Source organism: Micropterus salmoides, unplaced genomic scaffold (assembly GCF_014851395.1).
Source record: "Micropterus salmoides isolate LMB-PRFRI ecotype aquatic unplaced genomic scaffold, ASM1485139v1 Ms_hic_scaffold_11, whole genome shotgun sequence".
Taxonomy (NCBI): Eukaryota; Metazoa; Chordata; class Actinopteri; order Centrarchiformes; family Centrarchidae; genus Micropterus; species Micropterus salmoides.
Window position 1 is genome coordinate 12,086,150 of NW_024040152.1, and position 19,715 is coordinate 12,105,864.

A 19,715-nucleotide genomic window follows, 5' to 3' on the forward strand; every position below is an offset into this window, starting at 1 on the left:
TCTTCACTGCACAGCAGGGAGGGGGGAACCACGTAGAAAGGAAAGTCCATGGCCAGCCGGTGACGATGCTGATCTGTGTGTCTGCATTCTCAGAACCAGGATAAAGAGATTTAATAGGGAGACAGTGGGGAGACGGGGGCGGCTGGCTCAGGCAGTGAAGAGGGGATGAAAATATTAAATTGATAGAGGGATGAGGAGAAGAAAGACAAGGAGAGGGAAGTGAGGAAAGTGAGGGAGAGAAAAGAGAGCTAGAATAGTAGAGAGTAGATTATAGGGGCTTCCAAGCAAGACTGGAAGCCAGACTTGGCTGCACTTCAGCTACACTCTGCACACTTCAGCTCAAGTGTGCGTCCATTAGTGCACTCCCATTGCACTCAGAAAGCCATGCACTCTGAGATGCAACACACATGCACATACGTGCACACATCCACGTACGGTAAATTTCTTATATACTGTTCATACATGCAAAGCCTCACAGATATACAGTACGGTTAGCTTGCTGTAGCTCTGCCCTCACACACATTTACCCAAAAAGCTACACTGACCTAGTCTTGTTCCGTCCGCCCCCCCCCTTACACACACACACACACACACACACACACACACGTTCACAATCTCTTCACTAGCCACCAGATTGCTTCCCGTCAAAATAAATAATTAAATGTGTGCAATAACAGCTTCCGAAAAAAGATCCCTCAATTAGTACAAAATGGGTAAATGGCGTGGTGGGTGGGGGAGGGGTGGTATTTCGGGAACACACACACATATACACAATCTATTACATAAGGCCAGTCATGACCCAAGAAGGTTTTTACGCAGTTGTGCAATGGTAATTTGCCCCCTCCCCTTTAGCAATCAGCTTAGCGATGTCTTTTCTCAAATCCTTACAAGTGACCCATGCCCAAAGACCGGCCAGGGAGAGATCTAGATGAGTGCCAAGGAGGTGCAAGAGGGGCAGTTGAGGGGATACTGCTGGGGTCAAGGCTGTATGTTGTGTACGTGTGTGTTTGTGGAACTCTCTTTGTACATTTTTCGGGGCTGTGTGTCTGGAATGGTAATTAGGAAAAGGTTGTAATTAATGCTAGGGAATTTGCGTGTGTACGTGAGGGAGAGATAGAGATGCAGTACTAAAGGTTGATGTTCCTCTTGAGAAAGGTGTGTGTGTGTGTGTGTGTGTGTGTGTGTGTGTGTGTGTGTGTGTGTGTGTGTGTGTGTGTGTGTGAGAGAGAGAGTGAGCATCAGGCTAGTGACAGTGGATGTATGGTATAGGTACAATGTTACCTGGCTATGATGAGAGAGGAGACTATAGGATATATAAGTTGTAATGACAGGGATTGGAGAGGCTGGGAGCTTTATGATTTGTTTGACCATGAAGATCAGTAATCTTCATAGAAATCCGTCATAGAAAGAAAAACACAATTTAGTTTTAGTAACAGGGATGCCTATGTGGTTATTTTCATTATCGCTTATTGTATGGATTATTTTGATTAATAGATTAATTGTTTAGTGTGTAAAATGAAGAGAATGTAGGGTTGAAAGCCCAATGCAAGCTTAAAAAAACAAGGGATCTGTAATAGATTTGTAACCTTATGTGGGACAGTAACCAGTTGAATCCTCATTGAACCTTTACAAACTATGCATTGTTTGAAATCACCAAGCCTCAATGTTCTTAAGCTGTAAACCATTTTAAGACGCCAATATTACTACAATAAGGGATATTTATTTTGTAACAGTGGTGCCTACAAAAAGAACAGTACATTTTTTTTCAAAACGTGAGGGAAAAAAAATCCTATATTGTTTGTCATCATCTCCAAAAGATGAAGGTTTCAGTTGCCTCCTTTGCCTTGTAGCTGTCACACTGTCCTCTGTTGCACCTGTTTGGTCACGTGTTCCTTATGTAAATGCTCACATGCCAGTCTAATTTCTGACTCCATGCCATCCAAAACCCCTCTATCTTTCAGCAGAGGTGGCATCTGGCCAGATTGTACTGTTGCCATCAGCAGTGCTATAATGCTAAACTGCACTCACAGCAGGTGCCAAAACCAAGCTCACAAATGTTTCACTGGGACAAATGTATTACAGAATAGGCCTAATCTGTGTGTGATAAATGCTACACAGTACAGCAAACAGATGGATCCCCAAACCTGGAAAACTACTGACTAAGCAAACTAAGGGAGAATTAGCACTTGTGCTAACACGGCTAGCTTTGTGTAAGCTGTTCTGTTTGTTAAATGTCAGGCGTGTTGATTCTGGTATTCAGCATAGGGCATTGTAGCGCAGGTCACAGACCTGGAGGGATAGACGCAGATCAGAGGGATCACTCTGACTAAGGAGAGTGAGTTAGTGAAGGGAATGATGGAGGAGGTGGATGGGGGAATGGTACATGACTGACTGTGGGCATGAAGCTTACTGACACAAGTGTCAGATTAATGGATTTATTGATTGGTAAATGTACAAGTAAATAAGCTGATGTCTGAAGGCATGAAACTGCAAGTGATAAATTGCTCAGATGGAGTGTGAAAGGACAGCAAAAGTAGCGAAAATGTCTCACATGTGTAGAACAAGTTGTTTAAACCTTGCTGCGGTTAAAAGGAGGTCAACTAGCAATGATGCTTACTGCAAGGAGAAGAGCGGCTGTGCAATGCAGAGTGGGTGAAAATGGCTGAAATGTAAGATGTAAGTGAAGAAGGGAAGTAGGATGGATAAATCTGGAGCTGGGGAAATGAAAAGCTAGCACACCGTGTTTAAGTGAGGGCACAGCTTGAGAGAAACGGGGAGGGGTCAATCAGAGATGCAGGGTGAAAGGGGGTAAGATGGATGGTGGGAGGGAGAGTGACAGAGGGAAGAAAATGACAGAGGAAGGGGCGATTGCGTGACTGAGAGGAAAGTGCACTGCTGTGTGTAATGCTCTCAAGACGGATATTAAGACGTGCTGCCCTACTCAAACAGTCACTACCCCTCTCTCTCCTTCTCTCCTTAACTCTCCTCCATTCTGCTCCCTCTCTTGCTCCCTCCGTGTCCACTAATGATCCTTGCGTCCTGCCACACTGCCAGGCTGAGTGATGCCCACTGACAGTCTCACTCAGGCGGAAACGCTGCACCCCCCCTTCTAGGAGTGCTGTGACACACACACACACACACACACACACACACACACACACACACACACACACACACAATATACAGAGGTGTAGCACTTTCTCACATACATGTATCAGCTCATGCAAAGCTGCTGACAGATGTGTATATATATGTGTGTGTGTGTGTGTCTGACCATCACCCTGTGTGCACGCGCACAGAATCCCTCAGTGGCGCTCACACTTACTGTAAATATGCTTCCATCCAGCTGCATCTGTCGTCAGAAGTTTTCATGTGATGGATAGATGTGGGTCATTGAAGTAATCATAGGGTACAGCTAGCTCAATAATGATGCTACCAGTCTCTCTTTTGGCCTGTGAGCTTGATGACAAATTCAATTACAAAAAAAATTGTAAAAGCGGACATGATGTAAATGAGAAGACAATACAGTTGCTATAGATAATAGATTTTGACGTTAAGAATTACTCACCATTGATAAAAAACGGTTTGCATAGAAGGCTACATAGAATATTTCATTTTGTTTCTGCAGGTACGGCATCAAATTTGTAGATTTGTCATTTTACAAATTGCACATGTACACCACTTTATTTAGCAATTTAGATAACAGAATTAGACACAACGTGATAAATGCATTTAAGTATTCTGTTGACAGCAAAGTGATATTGTGGATCTCTTTTGAATTCAACCTCTTAAAGTACAGTGAGCAATGCCAATGCAACTTCTTCTCAAAGGTTAATTGCCCTCTCAGTACCTCCAATGGTTTCCCTCTATTATGCCTAGAGTGTGTTGGCAGTCAGCTCAGGGAAAGTAGCTTGTGGGTGCTGTTAGTTTTTAAGTTACAGTCTGTGTCTGGGGCCCAAATGCAGTGGAGCGTCCTATTGAGGCGGCGTATGTAAGTAAGAAATAGAAGTCTTTAGCAGTTGTACTATATAAGCTGTAAGGTAATAGCCTATATAAGGTAAGCTTCCTTTAGTATGTCGCCTTCAGCTGATCTTGAAGTAGAATACAGTGGTTCCAACACCTTGTAACATAAACTGAAAAGATGAAAGTCTGAAATGACACAATTATGAAAATATTTATCAAACATTAACTTGCAATGGTAAAAAAAAATAATGCATTGTTGTAGCATCACATGTTAAGTTCATTGTACAGAAAATTGTTAGTAAGGAATCTCTTAATTTCAGGGCAGGGATTATATTACATGATGCACATCAGTGTCACACACAAAATTTAGCTTCAGTCACATGATGGTGAATTAGGCCCCGTCCACACTACTCCGTTTTAGTTTACAAACGGAGAATTAAAACGAATACGATCTCCACACCAGCGTTTCCGCTGCGTTTTGGAGTTGAAACTCACAGCTATGACCCGTTCAGGTGCACTGGGCATGCGCATACCAGTATAAACAGGAAGCAGATGGTCTATTCCGTAATTACAGAAGATTTGGCGAAAGAATAAATAAATACAGACTAAGCATCAGACCAGTTTTTTTTTTTTTGTTGCATGGATCAATAAAGAGCTGGGACTGTTACTGAATGTAACACGGGAGTGTGGCGTCAGAAAACAGACTGGGAGTTGTTGCAAAGTAAACGGCGACATGCACAGTATAAGTCTAGGCAGATGAGTGTTATTTGCACGGTACAGAATATTTTAATAAAAATATGATGTCAAAAACCCGGTCAGCAGCATTATGTTTCTGCTTTGCAAGACCCAATCAGAGAGCCGAGCGTGATCATTTCTAAAGTCCTCCGTTTTGGCCCGTCTTCACTAAAACGCCCTCCGGAGTTTTGAAACACAAAACGGGGTCGGCAGCGTTTCCAAACTTCTCCGTTTTAGGTCTTCGTTTTCATTGTTGTAGTCTGGATGGGAGGTGCAAACGTAGCTAAAGGTCTCCGTTTTAATTCGAAAACGTATTGTGGATGGGGCCTTAGTTGTCTCTGTCTCTGCTACCTTAACCCTTTGTCCATCATATGCAAATAATTTGCAACAGTAATGTAGCTCAATATGATAATTTTGCAGATATATTCAATATGAAGTTTTTGTCTGACATGTTGATATAAAAATTCAGACTTATGTTTCATTCAGTTAGAAATTCATTCTAAACGAGACATCTCTTATGTGTGAGATCTTGCTGGGTCATCCATTTCGAATCCCTTTCCATTGCCATGCTTCTCATTGTGAGGCACTTTCCATTTTCCCGCCCTAATCCAACCGATCCAAGCAGAGGCCCCAATCCTAACTGCCGAGGAGAGGTTAGGAATTAGGTCACAGCATCTCACTCCTCTAATTAGATGCTGTGAGTGTATGCATGTCGGTGCATGTGTATGTGCGTCTGCACGCTGGTTGCTCTTAATCCGAATGTGGCCTCTATGGTAATGGAGAGTTCTGGGAAGATGCGTTAACCTCCATTTCTGTTACTGTGCACATATTGAAATGAAGATAAGGAGAATAGTCAGTGATGAGGATACTGAGGTAAAACGTATCCCTGTGATGAAAGTACAGGTCAGATTCAGCTATAAAAGATGCATGTGAATCATTAACATTCCCAAAGAACAAGCTTTAGTTGAGAGGGCACTTTGGCCTGCAAGCCCTGTGTTACAATAAGGTTAGGAGTCAGTTGGGATTCAACCTGTCAGCGAAATGTAACTTCTAAGTGGGAGTAAATGGCATTTAAGGTGAAACAGCTCTTCACCTTGCTCTCCGGAGCACTGTGGATTTGTTCCTTCCTCTTTCTGAGATGTATCCATGTAGGGGGGAGAGGAAAGACATACCTGCCACTGCAGTTTTAATGTCTTCTCATGTTTTTGTTTATTTCAGATTGTGTATGTGTGTTAACACGACCCAAAAATTGACTTGCTCATAAAAAGCCTGCGTGAGTCACTTTTAAGTTTTATACACAGAAATCTATTGTACATCAGCTCAGCGGGGCGTGTGCAAAGGGCAAGGGGGTAAACAATCGGCATACACTGGGAGGAGAGAGGATGATTTTTTTGTGTGTGTGCAGGCATGCGAGCATGACCGTGTGTGTGTGGGAGTAAAAGAAGGAAAAAGTAGTGCAGGGCTAGTCTTAATTAAGTTTTCAGGGGGCTCTTAAAAGGTCATGGCATACCGCTGCACCCCTCACCACCACCACGCCTTGCCAAAATTTCACTTTCCCTCTTTCCTCCCTTCCTCCTCTCCCTCCCTCACCTCCCCATTGCGATCTATCCAGTCATCAGCCCCCCATCTGTGCACATTAGCCATTCATGAACACACTCATTAGGATGGGAGTTTGAAGCGATTGTGTTCACTTGTCTGCGGCTGGAGCGTGGCGATTAATATTTCAGCGTCTCCCGTCGAGGAGCTGAGAGCAAGTTTGCCCCTCTTAGGCTAGAGAGAAAGAGACAGAGAGAGAGTGCCCCCCACCCCAACCCCAACAAATCTTCCTCCTCCTCCTCCTTCCCTCTTCTGCCCCTCTCAGACAGTCTCTACAACTTACAGTACGTTGCCCCCTATTTCTGTTTATTGCATAGACACTCGTGATTTGGATACACATTTTTCCCACAGACACACACACACACACACACATACATACATAAGACCCTAACTCAAACTGACTTAATTGGGCTCTTTTTGTTTCAGGAAACAGAGAGAGGAGGGGGAGGAGGGTTAAATCCTGTCTTTTCTTTTCCCCGTGTCTCCTCATACCTCTCAGTTGGTCAAGAGGGTCTTTCTCTTACCATCCTTTATTCATACCATCCATCCATTTTCTCTCCTTATAAGCTTGCACTGAAGTGGTCAAGCTTGTTGTTTTGGGGTAGGAGAGGTTGAGGTGGGTGGTGGGTGGTATTCTTAACTTTATATGACCACACAGAGTTCATTCAGACTAAATCAATACTCTCCCCCATTCATACTGTACTCTGCCAGGAATTTTAGGCAGCCAGGAGCATCATGAGTTATCAGGCAGTCAATATTTAAAGCACTGCTCTTCAATACAGAAATCACATTGACCCTATAGTTGAGATCTCTTCTCCTTGATTTCACAAGCATCCTGCTTCTGAGACCATGTCCACACTTTGGAACTACACACTGGTGCTCAATATTGCTTTTTGAAAGGAAAAGGAAACATTTGAACATGCTAGTCTTGTTCTGTAATGTGCACAGACAGTTTTTGAAAAGCACATATATTGTCATTCTCATGTAATTCATGAGAATAAATGACAAAAAGAATATATTATAGCATACACTCTACATTGCTATATTCTGATGTCATTAATTTTTGTGAATTCTGATGGCACTCTAATACACTTTAAAATTGATAAGTGGATTAAGTAGCTTGAGTACGTACAATAAAAGACATTCAAGCATTTTGTAATTTTTAGCAATTAAATTAGGACTGCAGACTTGTAATTGAAACTTATGACACAGGACAGTGTTGAGTGATGTGGTCAATGAAACCACTCCTCTCTTTCATTTCATTATTTTTTCAGATTTGCGTGCATGGACATGGCATAAGAGAAAAGTGAAATGTTCGAAAATAACTATACAAGTGAACGGTTACAATTGTGCACTTTGTTGTACAGTTGCATTGTGTACAAAAAAGCCATATGTGTGTTTGATTATACGATGCTATTCTATGGTTAGAAGCATAAATGTAGCTGAAGGTCAAGGTTGGTTTGGAGGAAGCACAGTTACAGAGAGAATTGCCTCCATACAGCCTTTAACTACCTAAGCTTCTGTGATTGAGATCCCTACCACTCTTCCAAGCAGGCCTCCACATTCAAAACCATCTCTAACTCTTCTTTGTTTCCCATCGTCCTTTTTGTTCTGAATCCACCTCTTCTGCTCTCCCCCCCCCCCCCCCCCCCCCAAACCCCTCCTTTTCTGCTTTTCATTCTAAGCATGCCATTATTCATCTTCATATAGGTGTACAAATAAGTGGGAGTCTATGGGCTGTGTGTGAATAAGTGGACGTCTGCATGCTGGAGTGCTGCATTTGGGTAGGCTTTCATGGGGAGCAGTGGTTGGTGTGGCGCACACTGATGGCTAATGAAGTTCCTCTGCACCTCATAGCCCTATTACACCACTGCCCCCTACCTCTACCCACTTCACCCCCCACCTCTTGCCTTGTTTCTCCCCGAGGGAGAGAGTTGGCAGGGAGCAATCCGGCTGCTATGGCAACAACAAGGAACCCTCCCTCTCCCACAGGTCTCCTTAGCAACTGGTAGCTTGGCATTGCGGTAATGAGTGTGCCCGGTGTGCCAGGCTTTGTGTCATGTTGGCATGTGTGTGCAGTGTATATGTGTGAGAGAGTGAGTGTGTGCCTAGGTGTGTGTGTGTTTGAGTATCATTTTGCCAGTTTAGGTGAGGAAAAAATGTGAAGCGTATTTTATTAAAATGCAACCAAACTGGCACCCGACTCACTGTACGTATATTTTCTTCTATCTGGGTGTGTATGTTTGTGTGTTCTGCAATGTGTTTCTGTGTATTTGCATACATTCTGTGATTGCGGTCATTCTTCTCTGTACTGTAAAATTGAAGCAATTAAAAAGACGATCTGATGAATTTTGCATGCCAAGTGCATAGCTGCCTAAGAGTTTCCTGCTCTGCTGAAATTAAATTAAATGCAGAGAATGACGTTTATTAAAGTGTGATCAGAGGTGTGCATTGACCTTTAGAATGTGGGAAATGAGATTCACATTGTTATGAATGAGATTATGTGGAGGCCGAGTGTGAAAAAAGCCTGGGCCTGCATTGATTCCATTGTTGGTTGACAGTTTCTTTGTATATAGCAGGGGGAGTTTTAATATAATCCAATCCACACTGTGCCTGGTGGCTATTAAATGGACTGATACACAAATATAGACACACAGGTGCTCACATAAATGCAGATTGACTTGTGCATGCTTGCACACATGCATATCTCGCTGATCTTGTAAAAAGAGCTGTAAAAGCCTCTCCAGAAACGTGTTGGTCTTTAACAAAAGCATGGCAAGCCCAATGGAAAATGTTAGTTTGCTCCCTAGACGAGGTGTGAAGTGCGAGCAGGCGGCCGGCCCCACAGGTGGCCCAGCCCAAACACCTGTTGTGTGAATTCTCAGTGGGAGGGCGTGAGCTCTGCCTACCTTGCAGGTCCCAGTGGAAAAACCACACCCATGCTATACTGTGGCACGTGCTCATTCATGTGCCCACAGTCACTCTGTGGCTCCCCCGTTTTGTGCGTGGGCGTCAGACGTAATGCCCAGATTGTGTCCCTTTTGCGCCCACCGCAAACACTCTGTCCCTGGCATCAGGAGAGCGGATTTTCCGATCCCCTATCCGGGTCTCAGATGCTCTACTAATCTGTCAGCATCTATTTTTACCCACCAAAGCTGCGGCAGCCCTTTTCTATCCCACACCCTGCGACCCCGATGCCAACCCTTCCTTTGGCGCCAGGGTGGGCACGGCTGATGACTCGCCAGCCATTGGATGCAATTAGTGCACAGTCAGTCAGGAATCCCCTACCAACTCCATTACACCCCTCTCCACAACCACTTCCTGATCTGAGGCTACCAGACACACTACTACACACTTGCTTTCCATTTTAAGCCTTTTCATAAATGGCACTCCTGCAGTGTTGTGGAATAATAGGGTCGGATACAGAGTACCTTTCACAGTGCTTGAATCACTCTACTGTGCAAACTCAGTCTATTCAAGTACAATGGCAGCCAAGGGAATGCACATTTGAATTGTACCAGTTCAGATTTGGCGTTGAGATTAAGTGAAAGTTCTGTCTGTAAGGACAGCTATTGGTAAAAAGTCCTTGAGTTGCTCAGGCTCACTTTAGCCTTTTCTGAAATGATCCTATAAGAAACGAAACCCTGACGTTTTTGCCTTTTTCCTGTAAAGCGTATTTATTCAACAAGAAATTACAAATGCTGACAATCCTCAGAGACCCCACAGTGATACACTGAGATAGATGCAATTCCTAATCCCAGGTTTATTTCTTCCCCAACAAGGGCTGTAATGTGCCTTGCATGCCAATGCAGTCGTGACCACTGCTGTGGAGGCGATGATGGCATGTGGCAGAGAAGTAACTGTTTCTCACCTCCTAATAAAAGAGACTCCTTTTTAATCTTTTCAATTTGATTGCATTCCAAAAACAGGCCTGTCTGCCCATCTGTCTCTCTTAAAGAAGCCTCCTAAAGGGATTTTAATCATCTGACTCTGGGCTTCTCAGGCAAATAGCTACATCTCTCTCGTTCTCTTTCCCTCCCTCTCTCTGTTACACACATACACACACACAAACAATTTCCAATTTTCTTTCTTGTACTCACTGTCATAGTCTCACTTGTCTTCTCTCACTCTCTGATATCGTCTCAGCTCTATTGTGCCATATCTGTGCAGCCATTAGGCCCTTCAGTCCCTCTTCAAGTCCCCCTCAGACACATAAAATTCCCCCTACCCTGTCCCTATTAATCCACATGGCTCTAAATTCTTTATTTCCCTTCAAAGGGACAACGCAAGCCGTGACATCAATCATGGAAAGCGAATATTTAGCCGGCGCTAATTTCCACCAATAGCCTGGAGACAGGCTTAGCTGACAAAACTCATTCCTGTGCTGAACAAAACTGCTTGTGTTGAAACCTCCCCTCCCCCTGATCCCTCCTGCCTTCTGCACAGGAAAAAACTGCATCACAATAAACACAGTTAGTGCTTCTGTTACTCCCCCTTGATTTGGGCTTATCAAATGAATGTGCACCATAGAGGGATACCCTTTGACAATACATAATGGCTCCATTCTGCATGAAATGGTTTGGTAATACCAGTCGAGTGTGGCAAACGGCTTTACCCAGTGCCACTACAAGAACAGCTGCTGTGTTCTTAGCTGGGCAAGCGCACCACGCTGCTTCACCCTTGAGGTTGTTTGAATCGGGTGAGTGGTTTCTTTTTGCTGGTTCCCAGACCCCACTCACAGACCATAGTTCCTCACTCAGTTCTGTTTGAATGAGTGCACATTTGCCACAAGATGGGTCCTATAAACCGTCTGACCCTCTGTGTGTGAGAATGTGTGTGGGTGTGTGAGCGGGAAAAACCCTGAGTGGGTTCTAATGGGAGTGTAATGGAGGGGGGCATTTTGAGGGCACCCCTTTGTGTGGCTTGGAGGGGCCCCTTGCGACACCTCTACATTTCCACCCCTTGCACCCAGGCCCCTCCATCTCCTACCCCACAGCACAGCTGCCCCCATGCCAGTCAGTCAGGTTATTTCAGATTAGCCAAAGATAACAACACCTACCCCAAAACTACATCTACTCCCAATGCTAATACCTGACTGACATCTTGGAAATGGCACCAGAAGGCAACTTACAAACCTGTGGCTGTTAGACATTGTTGTGCGAACAGTGGGGATATGGTATATTGAGCACCCATATTGGCCTCAGAATGCAGGTGGATTGTGTAGTTAATCAGACCTTGATGTGTGCTAAGCCTCAGCACTGATAGCCATTAAAGTTCATTGATTCCCAACACAAAATAGCCCTCTCCAGTCCCTGAATCAAATTGAGTTTGCATGGAAGAAGGGAGGGGAACAGTAGAATGATTGATTGGTATTGTAAGACTTTCAAGAGCCAAATGAATGATTTTTAATGCGGTTATTAAGGATGAATACAAGGAACCCATTTCTGCTCATCAACACATATTGAGCAATAATCTGTTGGACCAGATTCACACAAGAAACTTCTGTGTCTGGTTGGAGCCCCTCTGTTCCTTCCTTAAGCCAGTGAAAAACCGACTTACTGCTTTTTCCACCTGTTTGTGTCTTTTAATTTGAGGACAAAGAGGGCTATCCTGCTTCTTGGTGTTTATTGTCTAAATATCTAAACTAGCTATCTGGATTTATTGGTCTTAATGAGAGTTGAACCCAAGCAGATTGTTTTCCGGTAACCAAGAGAACCTTGTTCACCTTAATTGGCGTTGATTGGTCCATAAGCTGTTACCCTTATCCTCTTTTACTTTATGTGCTATTAGGCCAAATTAACCCATTTCGGCCTGATGTCGTTGTTTGTAGACTGATGACAAGGGTGGATGTCCCTGATAACACAACAAACAAGGCACACCACTACTTATGACTCTTTTCAGTATTATGGGGCCAGGCAGTGCATCTCCCTGCATAAGCGCAGCCACTGGTTCATTCATTATTTAGAGCCCTCTCCACTAGGCCCATTGTATTAAAGGGGTATGATTTGAATAGGAAGCAGTTTCCTGGACCCAGGCGTGTGATGTGTGTGTTCCTCTCTGTCATTGTATGTTTCTGTGGGCTTCATCTGTCTGCCTCAGCAAGCCAGAGGGCTGAAAGAGAATTTCCATTTTATGAATATTTAATACATAATAAAGTTTTCAATTTTATTCTATTCAACCCGTAGGGGTGAAAATGTGGCAACGCCAACCCTCAAGGACAGAACACAGAGTAAAGGTAGCTGATTTGATGGAAGCATCAAAGATACAATTAACATCAGCTCACTACCTCAGAAATCATATACTAAAATGCAGACACACAAATATTAGGAATAGTTTAACACTATATCCTCTAAGGGTTTTATAGTGTTCTTATTTCCCACATCTCAAACTTCCCTTATGATGTATTGCTATTGGATCATAGCATATGCGGGCTGCCCGCTGTGTCCATGGCGACCTGGCATGGCTCTGTGTGAGACACCCAGCTGGGAGTGCCCCTGAATCAACTTGGGATTAGCCCAGGATTGTCTGGGATTACTCGGGGATGGAGTGGGATTAGCAGTGACTGCTTGTTTCGGGGGCGTGAGGGCCATAGGCTGGCCAAATTGCCCCTGACTCAGACTCAGGAAACAGGAGGCGGACAAACCAACACCCACAGTGGAACCACCTGCAACCTGAGCTATTCTTAGATTCTAAAACTCGCACACACAAATGGGATGACAGAGAAAAACCTGTGGTGGAAAACTACACAACAGGAAGCCAGCAGCTAGTGATGATGATGATGATGATGATGCCATGGCTGGACACTGTCCGAAATCTCTCAAATCTCTCTAGCAGGTGGATTCATCAGATAAAGAGGGTTTGGGATGATGACAAATCCCTCCAAGTTCAATGGGGCTGCTCCTCCCTCATACAGGGATAAATCGCGATTTGAATCAGACAGGTCACACAGAGTTGCAGCATGAAGTGGTTCAGCTCTCTGAAAGATGCCCCATTTACAACCGGATGTGGTGGAATAGCATGAAAGCTTACATATGTTTTAATTCAGGCATGCACAAGACTTGATGAGGTTGATTTGGAGTGGTATGATAGGTGGATGATCCAGCCAGGGTGAGACAGGGAGTTGGCGCGGCACGTAGAGAAGCCGTCAGAAGCAGGCAGCGGGCATCCCCTGCGGACCTGCACTGCCGAGATGAAAGGATGTTTAGTGTTGGAGCAGCAGCATCAAACAACCGCCTCCTCTTGCATCCTTTACCCCATCCCCCACTCTCCCTCCATCTCTCTCTCTCACTCTCTTGACTCTCACCACAATATGATATGTTTCTACCATTGCACGTTTACCCGGTTGCCATGGTTACCCAATGCCGGAGGTGTCACAGCGAGATAACCCAAGGAGGCATTCACAGATCACCTGAATTCAGCTTGCCTCCCATTTACGTATTCTTGGCTGCAAGTTGATTTATTTGTTTCCCTGCCGTGCCATTCAGTGTGAATACAAATAATATGCAACACAATGGAGATAGTGGAAGTGTGAGTACCCCTCAATCTGAAACAATCTATTGTACCAGTATATTCCTAAACCACAGGAGGTGCTTTTGATTTGATATTTTCCTGCTTAGGCGTCAAAATGCCTCACGCACGACAAAGACCAGAATTGCAACGACAGACTCTGTTGCACATCAGGAACCTTCAGCGTTCAACCACCCCTGAGATGTAAATTATGAAAAAAAAAAAAAACTCAGTTAGTGACTGTACATGCCATTTTAGAGTATAATGGTTATAATTATAATTGGTGACAAACTGTATAATTGAAGGCAAAGACATTAGAAGCAGAAGTGAAAAATAACTGACAAAATTATAAAGAAGTGTGTGAAATAAGAAAAAGGTATATCAAGACAGAAGTCGCAGTATTTATATTACTTGTCACAAAAGAGAAAAAGGGATCGTGACAAAGACAGAACAAGAGAGGAAAAGGGAAATAGGCAGTGAAGGTAGATGTCGAAGGGTGGGATACATCCATTAGCCTTCCTTGCTCCTGGCTCAATCTTCCAATACATCTACCCATTCAAGCTGCGAGAGCGAAAGAGACAGGGCTGGCACTAAGCCATACTGGCACCGACTTCAAACATACAGTACGCCCAACCACAGCAGCTTACATCAGCTGGGCTGAAAGGAGAAGTAGAGGAGGACAGATGGATTGATGGAAATGAAAGTGGGAGGATTGACGTACATAAGGAGAGTGTCTCAGGTCGTTTCAGGTTGGTTGAGGCTGACAGGGTCTTGCTCCATGTCAGCTGTAGCTGTCCTTCGAACATGTTTGTGTTATTGAATGTGCTTTCAATTTGACTTTTGTTGACACTGATTGCATAGAGGGTTGCGTATCTACTTGTGTGTTTTGTATTAGACATGACCTGATAGTTTGGTCATTTTTTTTATGACTCAGCATGTATGGACTGAATGATATATAAGCAGTTGTGATAGTTGTGGTTGTGCTACATTGTTGATTTTTATGTTTGATGTCAAACATAAATTATTATTTTTTTAAATAAAAAGTTATGTTCCTCCTGGAACATTTTATATGATTTTTTCACCTCATTGTGTAAAATAATGTGATATAAATTGTGATTTAATTTGATTTCTCTCTAACCATGTATCTCTCTCATCTCTCTGCAGAACTCCATCCGACACAATCTATCCCTCCACACACGTTTTATCAGGGTGCAGAATGAGGGAACAGGGAAGAGTTCTTGGTGGATGCTGAACCCAGATGGAGGGAAGATGGGCAAGGCCCCCCGCCGGCGAGCAGTCTCCATGGACAACAGCACCAAATACCTAAAAAGCAAAGGCCGCGTCAGAGGCAAGAGAGTTGGCCGTCCTGGGATAGGAGCAAGCTCTGTGGTGGGGCTCCAGGGCTCCCCTGATCATGGCAGCCCACCACGGAAAAGCCTCCCAGGAGTTGGAGGTGCAGCTGTTACAGATGGAGAGTTTGACGCTTGGACAGACCTCCATTCCAGGGCTAGTTCATCAGCCTCCACCCTGAGTGGGCGTCTGTCACCCATCCTCGCAGAGGGAGAGCCAGAGGAACCAGAGGAGGGTGGCCTGTCGTGTGCCACTTCTCCACACCTCTACCCCTCACCAACCAGTGCTCGCTCTCCATCCATGGGAGCAGGGAATCGCTGTCCTCCGCTGGAGCAGTTGCCTCAGCTGGCTAACCTGACAGGTGCCATCAGTCTGGATGAGCAGCTAATGGAGGATGGTTATCATCACCATCACCCGCACCAGCATCAACACCAGCAGCATCCGGCTGTTGGCAGACATAAGCACCAAACCCCTGTCTACCACTACAGCTCTGGAGTGAAGGGGCAGAGCCCCTACGGTGCAGGTGTCTATGGTGCAACAGGCATGGGGATGCTGTGCCACCACTCACCCATGCAGACCATTCAGGAGAACAAGCCAGCCAGTTTCTCTGGAACCATGCGGGCGTACTCCAGCACCAATGCCCTACAGAGTCTGCTAACGGGGGGTCCAGCTGGGCAACAATACTGTTCCAAGGACATGATGCTGGGACAGGAGAGGGAAAGCCATCCTATGATGGGTCAAGCTAGTAATGGAGTAGGCTCCAACCATCACAGCCATCACCCTGGCCATCACAATGGCCAAGGTGGTGGCTGTCACAGCTCAGCTGGAGGGGGAGGGAGACACAACTCAGCTCATAGCCATAACAGAACTCACAGCCATACTCATAGTCACAACAATGTAACCAACCACAACCACAACTCACCTCACAGCCTCACTCACAACAGCCACAACCTCAGCCAGAGCCATAACCACACACCGCCCCGAGCTGCGGCCCTGACCCCACAAGGCAACAGCAATCAGCTGCAGACCTACAACCACAAAGCTCCCTACCTGTACAGCCCCCCATCACATGCCCACCTCCCTGCCTCCACCACTCTCCCCCCAAATCCAGCAGGTATGCTTGGCATGCCCCAGGACTCCTGCCATGTGGCCACCGCCCCACACCCGCACCCCCGTCACAACCATTACCCCGACCTACTACACCAAGGCATGACTAATGGACCCTACCACCATGGCCAGGGGATGGGGAATGGAAGTGTTGGTAGCAACTACCATGGCTATCACCAACCTCACCCCCATGAGAGACTACCAGCTGACCTGGACATTGACATGTTCCACGGTAGCTTGGACTGCGATGTTGAGTCCATCCTCCTCCATGACATTATGGACTCTGGGGAGGAGATGGACTTTAACTTTGACTGCTCCCTTGCCCAGGGGGTGGGCATAGGCATGGGTATGGGCATGGGTGTGACAATGGGCATGGGGATGGGAATGAGTGGTCTGGCTGGTCCACAGCAAGCCCATAGCAACCAGAGCTGGGTGCCAGGCTGAGGTCTAGGACAACACATCCTACCCTCTGAAACAACTACCCTATCCATGAAGCACTGTGCTCAACTGTGACATTCCTGACTTGACACAGAGGCTATAGGAATAACACTCCCGTCTCTCTTTGTTGTCTTGACAATTGTCTCCTCTTTTGTCCCCCCCCCCCAGAGATCTAGTCCGTGTCACGTTAGGTTTTTCTTCATATCAGCTATACTGTGATGACAATCTCTCAGCTGTGCTAGCCCAACATTGCTTCTCATCTACCATGAGAACTGAACTCTCAATGCACTTTATTGCAAGTGGGACACATCTCACAGTGTAACACGTTCACAGAGCAGCTCAGGCAGAGTGTGGCATGTTTTGTAAGGTGGCTGCAGCCTTTGACGGCAACAAATGAGGAAATCATAAGCTCCGATGATGAAGTGTCAAATTTTGGCATTGAATTAAAATTGGACTTGTCATTGACAGTGGTGGGGACAATATTGTTCTTTAGCAAAAAATAGTTGCTTTATGATTAGATCCTTGCTTTTTCAAATTCATTGTTAGCACAAAGCTTTGGACATTGGCTGTTCTTCATCACTCACCTTACCACATTTAAACTATGAATTATTACAATATTGTTGATGGAACCCTGATTAGACACTGATCTGAAATGTATTTATACAATAAATTTAAATAGAACTCTGATGTGAAACCAGTTTTCCATTTTAATGATAATTCTCCTCAGATCAGGTCTTACATTAGCAGTCCCGTTTACATTTACAGCTTCATGCATTTAGTCCTTGGTGCTTTGACTTTTCTCTTGGATATAACACTTTGTTCATGCCCTTCTGCCATTGGTTAGAGAATATTGTCACTACATCATTAAATGGATTCTATCATTACCGGCCAGCATGCAATTTGGTGTATTAAAATGTCGTATCACCTTGTCTCACCTGGGCTTCTCGTGCCAGTTACTCTCTCTCTCTCTCTCTCTCTCTCTCTCTCTCTCTCTGCCTGCCAGTGGAGACAAAGTGACCATTCCTCACACCAAGCCATTAATGTGGCTTGATTGAAATTCAGCATCTTGCTTTTAATCTCCAAAGTGATGCGGCAGCGATGCGTCATTATTGAGAGTCTAACGGGTTGTCCTCTCATCTCTCACCCTGGTCGTCCGGGCCGCAGCTTGCCTCTCCAACTTAATGCGCCGAGAAAGTGAGACAAAACTGTGATTAACGCCAAGTCACTCTGCCTGCTGTCCTGCTCTGAGAAGGGCCAATGTCACTGTCCGCTTGCTTGCTCACAGAGGGTACAAAAAGGAAAAGATGGAGACAAGGATAGAACAAAAGTCTGTTGTTGCAGTGGGATCAATCATCAGCCTCAGTTTCCATGCTCTTCAGGTGTGTGTGTCTGAAAACAGGTAGTGTTCGTATTGTAAATCCTCTCCATTATCTGTATTTTGTGTTCCTCTGTTCCCATGTTTTCAGTGCTTATACCCTGAGCTTCAAATACTCATTTAAGGAGAAAACAATCAGCCAATCTGAGTGGCATCAGTCTATGTCAAACAGGGTTGTAATGCCCTACAGCCATCCCCATCCACTTTTTGCGTGTTTATTCTGTTGTCTTGTAGTTGATGTTGTTGTATTGTTGAAATTCTAAGGACCAACGAGGACAGCGCTGAAATATTCATAATGTAAGGGTGGAATTCAATGGTGAAATGATGTTGGTATGACCTTCCTATGCTCCAACCGTGCACCCCTCCCACATGAGCTCTGCTCAATTGTCTCTGTTTGTGAATGGCGGAGTCTGAAGCTTGTTTCTCACTGGCCTTGGGAGAGAAAAAAAAGAGGACAACCCCATTCTCTAGTTCCCTTAAGGAGACTCTCTGCACTTGGTCTGTACCTAGTACGGCACACAAATAAAATGAGGGGGGTGGGGGTTATTATTACAGCCAAAGGTCAAGCACGGCACAGACTATCAGACCCATTATTGAGGTAAATACCTTTATTTCAGGGCTTTTAGCCGCGCTGGTTCCAGTTAATCTCCATGTGGAAAATGCATGGAATTTTCTAAGCAAATGGGCCTCACAAAGCAGTTCAGTTATAACCTATGCTACATTTAGCAATGCCGTGCTATTGGAAAGAGAGCTATATATGATGTCTAATTTTCTTATATTTATTTATGAAAGAGATTGGTCTTTGTCACTCTTAAATGTGGTAGTTGTTTGAGTCAACTCCTATCCCCTTCTTCTTTTTTTCTCAGTTTTTTAAGATATCACTCTCCCTTTGCCCCTTTTACTGACTTTTATTTTGTATAAAATCTATATATTAAGAATACTGTATAATAGTTTTTAAAATCTTAAAATAATATCAGTTTTGTTGTCTATTTCTTTTTTAAGAGAATGTATCTCATCATCTGGTGACTGTTAAATAAATTAAATTAAAACAAAGACTGTATTTTGTGGAATTTGTGTGAAAATGAGCATGAAGATAGATTTGTTATTTCATGAAAACATGAGAGAGAGAGAGTGTTTCTGACAGACAAAACAAGGACAGCCAGCCAGACAGACAGAGTTGGCAGGATTGGAGTAATAGGTGTGTATGTGTGTGTGTGTGTGTGTCGTAAGGCTTGTTATGGCCCATGAAGCGGTATAGGTTGGCCACAGCTGTCCTGTTCCCATTGGAGGCGTTTTCACAAGAGGAGTTTGCAGCACTACAGCGCCTTTCTGCCAGGCCCCAAGGGAAAACCCCGCCTCTACACTCGCTCAGACATGAGCACACACACATGCACAGACACACACCACATATGTACATTCACACGCATACATTTGACAATGCCACAAATTCACACATTTACACAAAGAAGCACTGCACAGTTATGAAACCAGACGCCCCAACACACACACTCAAACAGACATTTCTCACTTAGATGTACAGTTTTTAATTGACTCCACTTGGCAAAGCCTCTCTGCAGGGAAAGAAGTGAGAAGTAGAGGGAAAGAGAAACATATAGGTGTGGACGGAAAAGCAAGGCAGAACATA

General features: G+C 44.6%; 1 protein-coding gene across 1 annotated transcript in view; it reads left to right on the forward strand.

Moving 5' to 3' along the window:
* Positions 1–19,120, forward strand: part of LOC119897312 (forkhead box protein O3-like) — a 30,569-nt gene extending 11,449 nt beyond the window's left edge. The window contains exon 2 of the mRNA XM_038710925.1: positions 14,965–19,120. Within this exon, the coding sequence (XP_038566853.1) occupies positions 14,965–16,701 (1,737 nt within the window). The 3' untranslated portion in view covers positions 16,702–19,120. The remainder of the gene's footprint in view (positions 1–14,964) is intronic.
* The last annotated feature ends 595 nt before the right edge of the window (positions 19,121–19,715 follow it).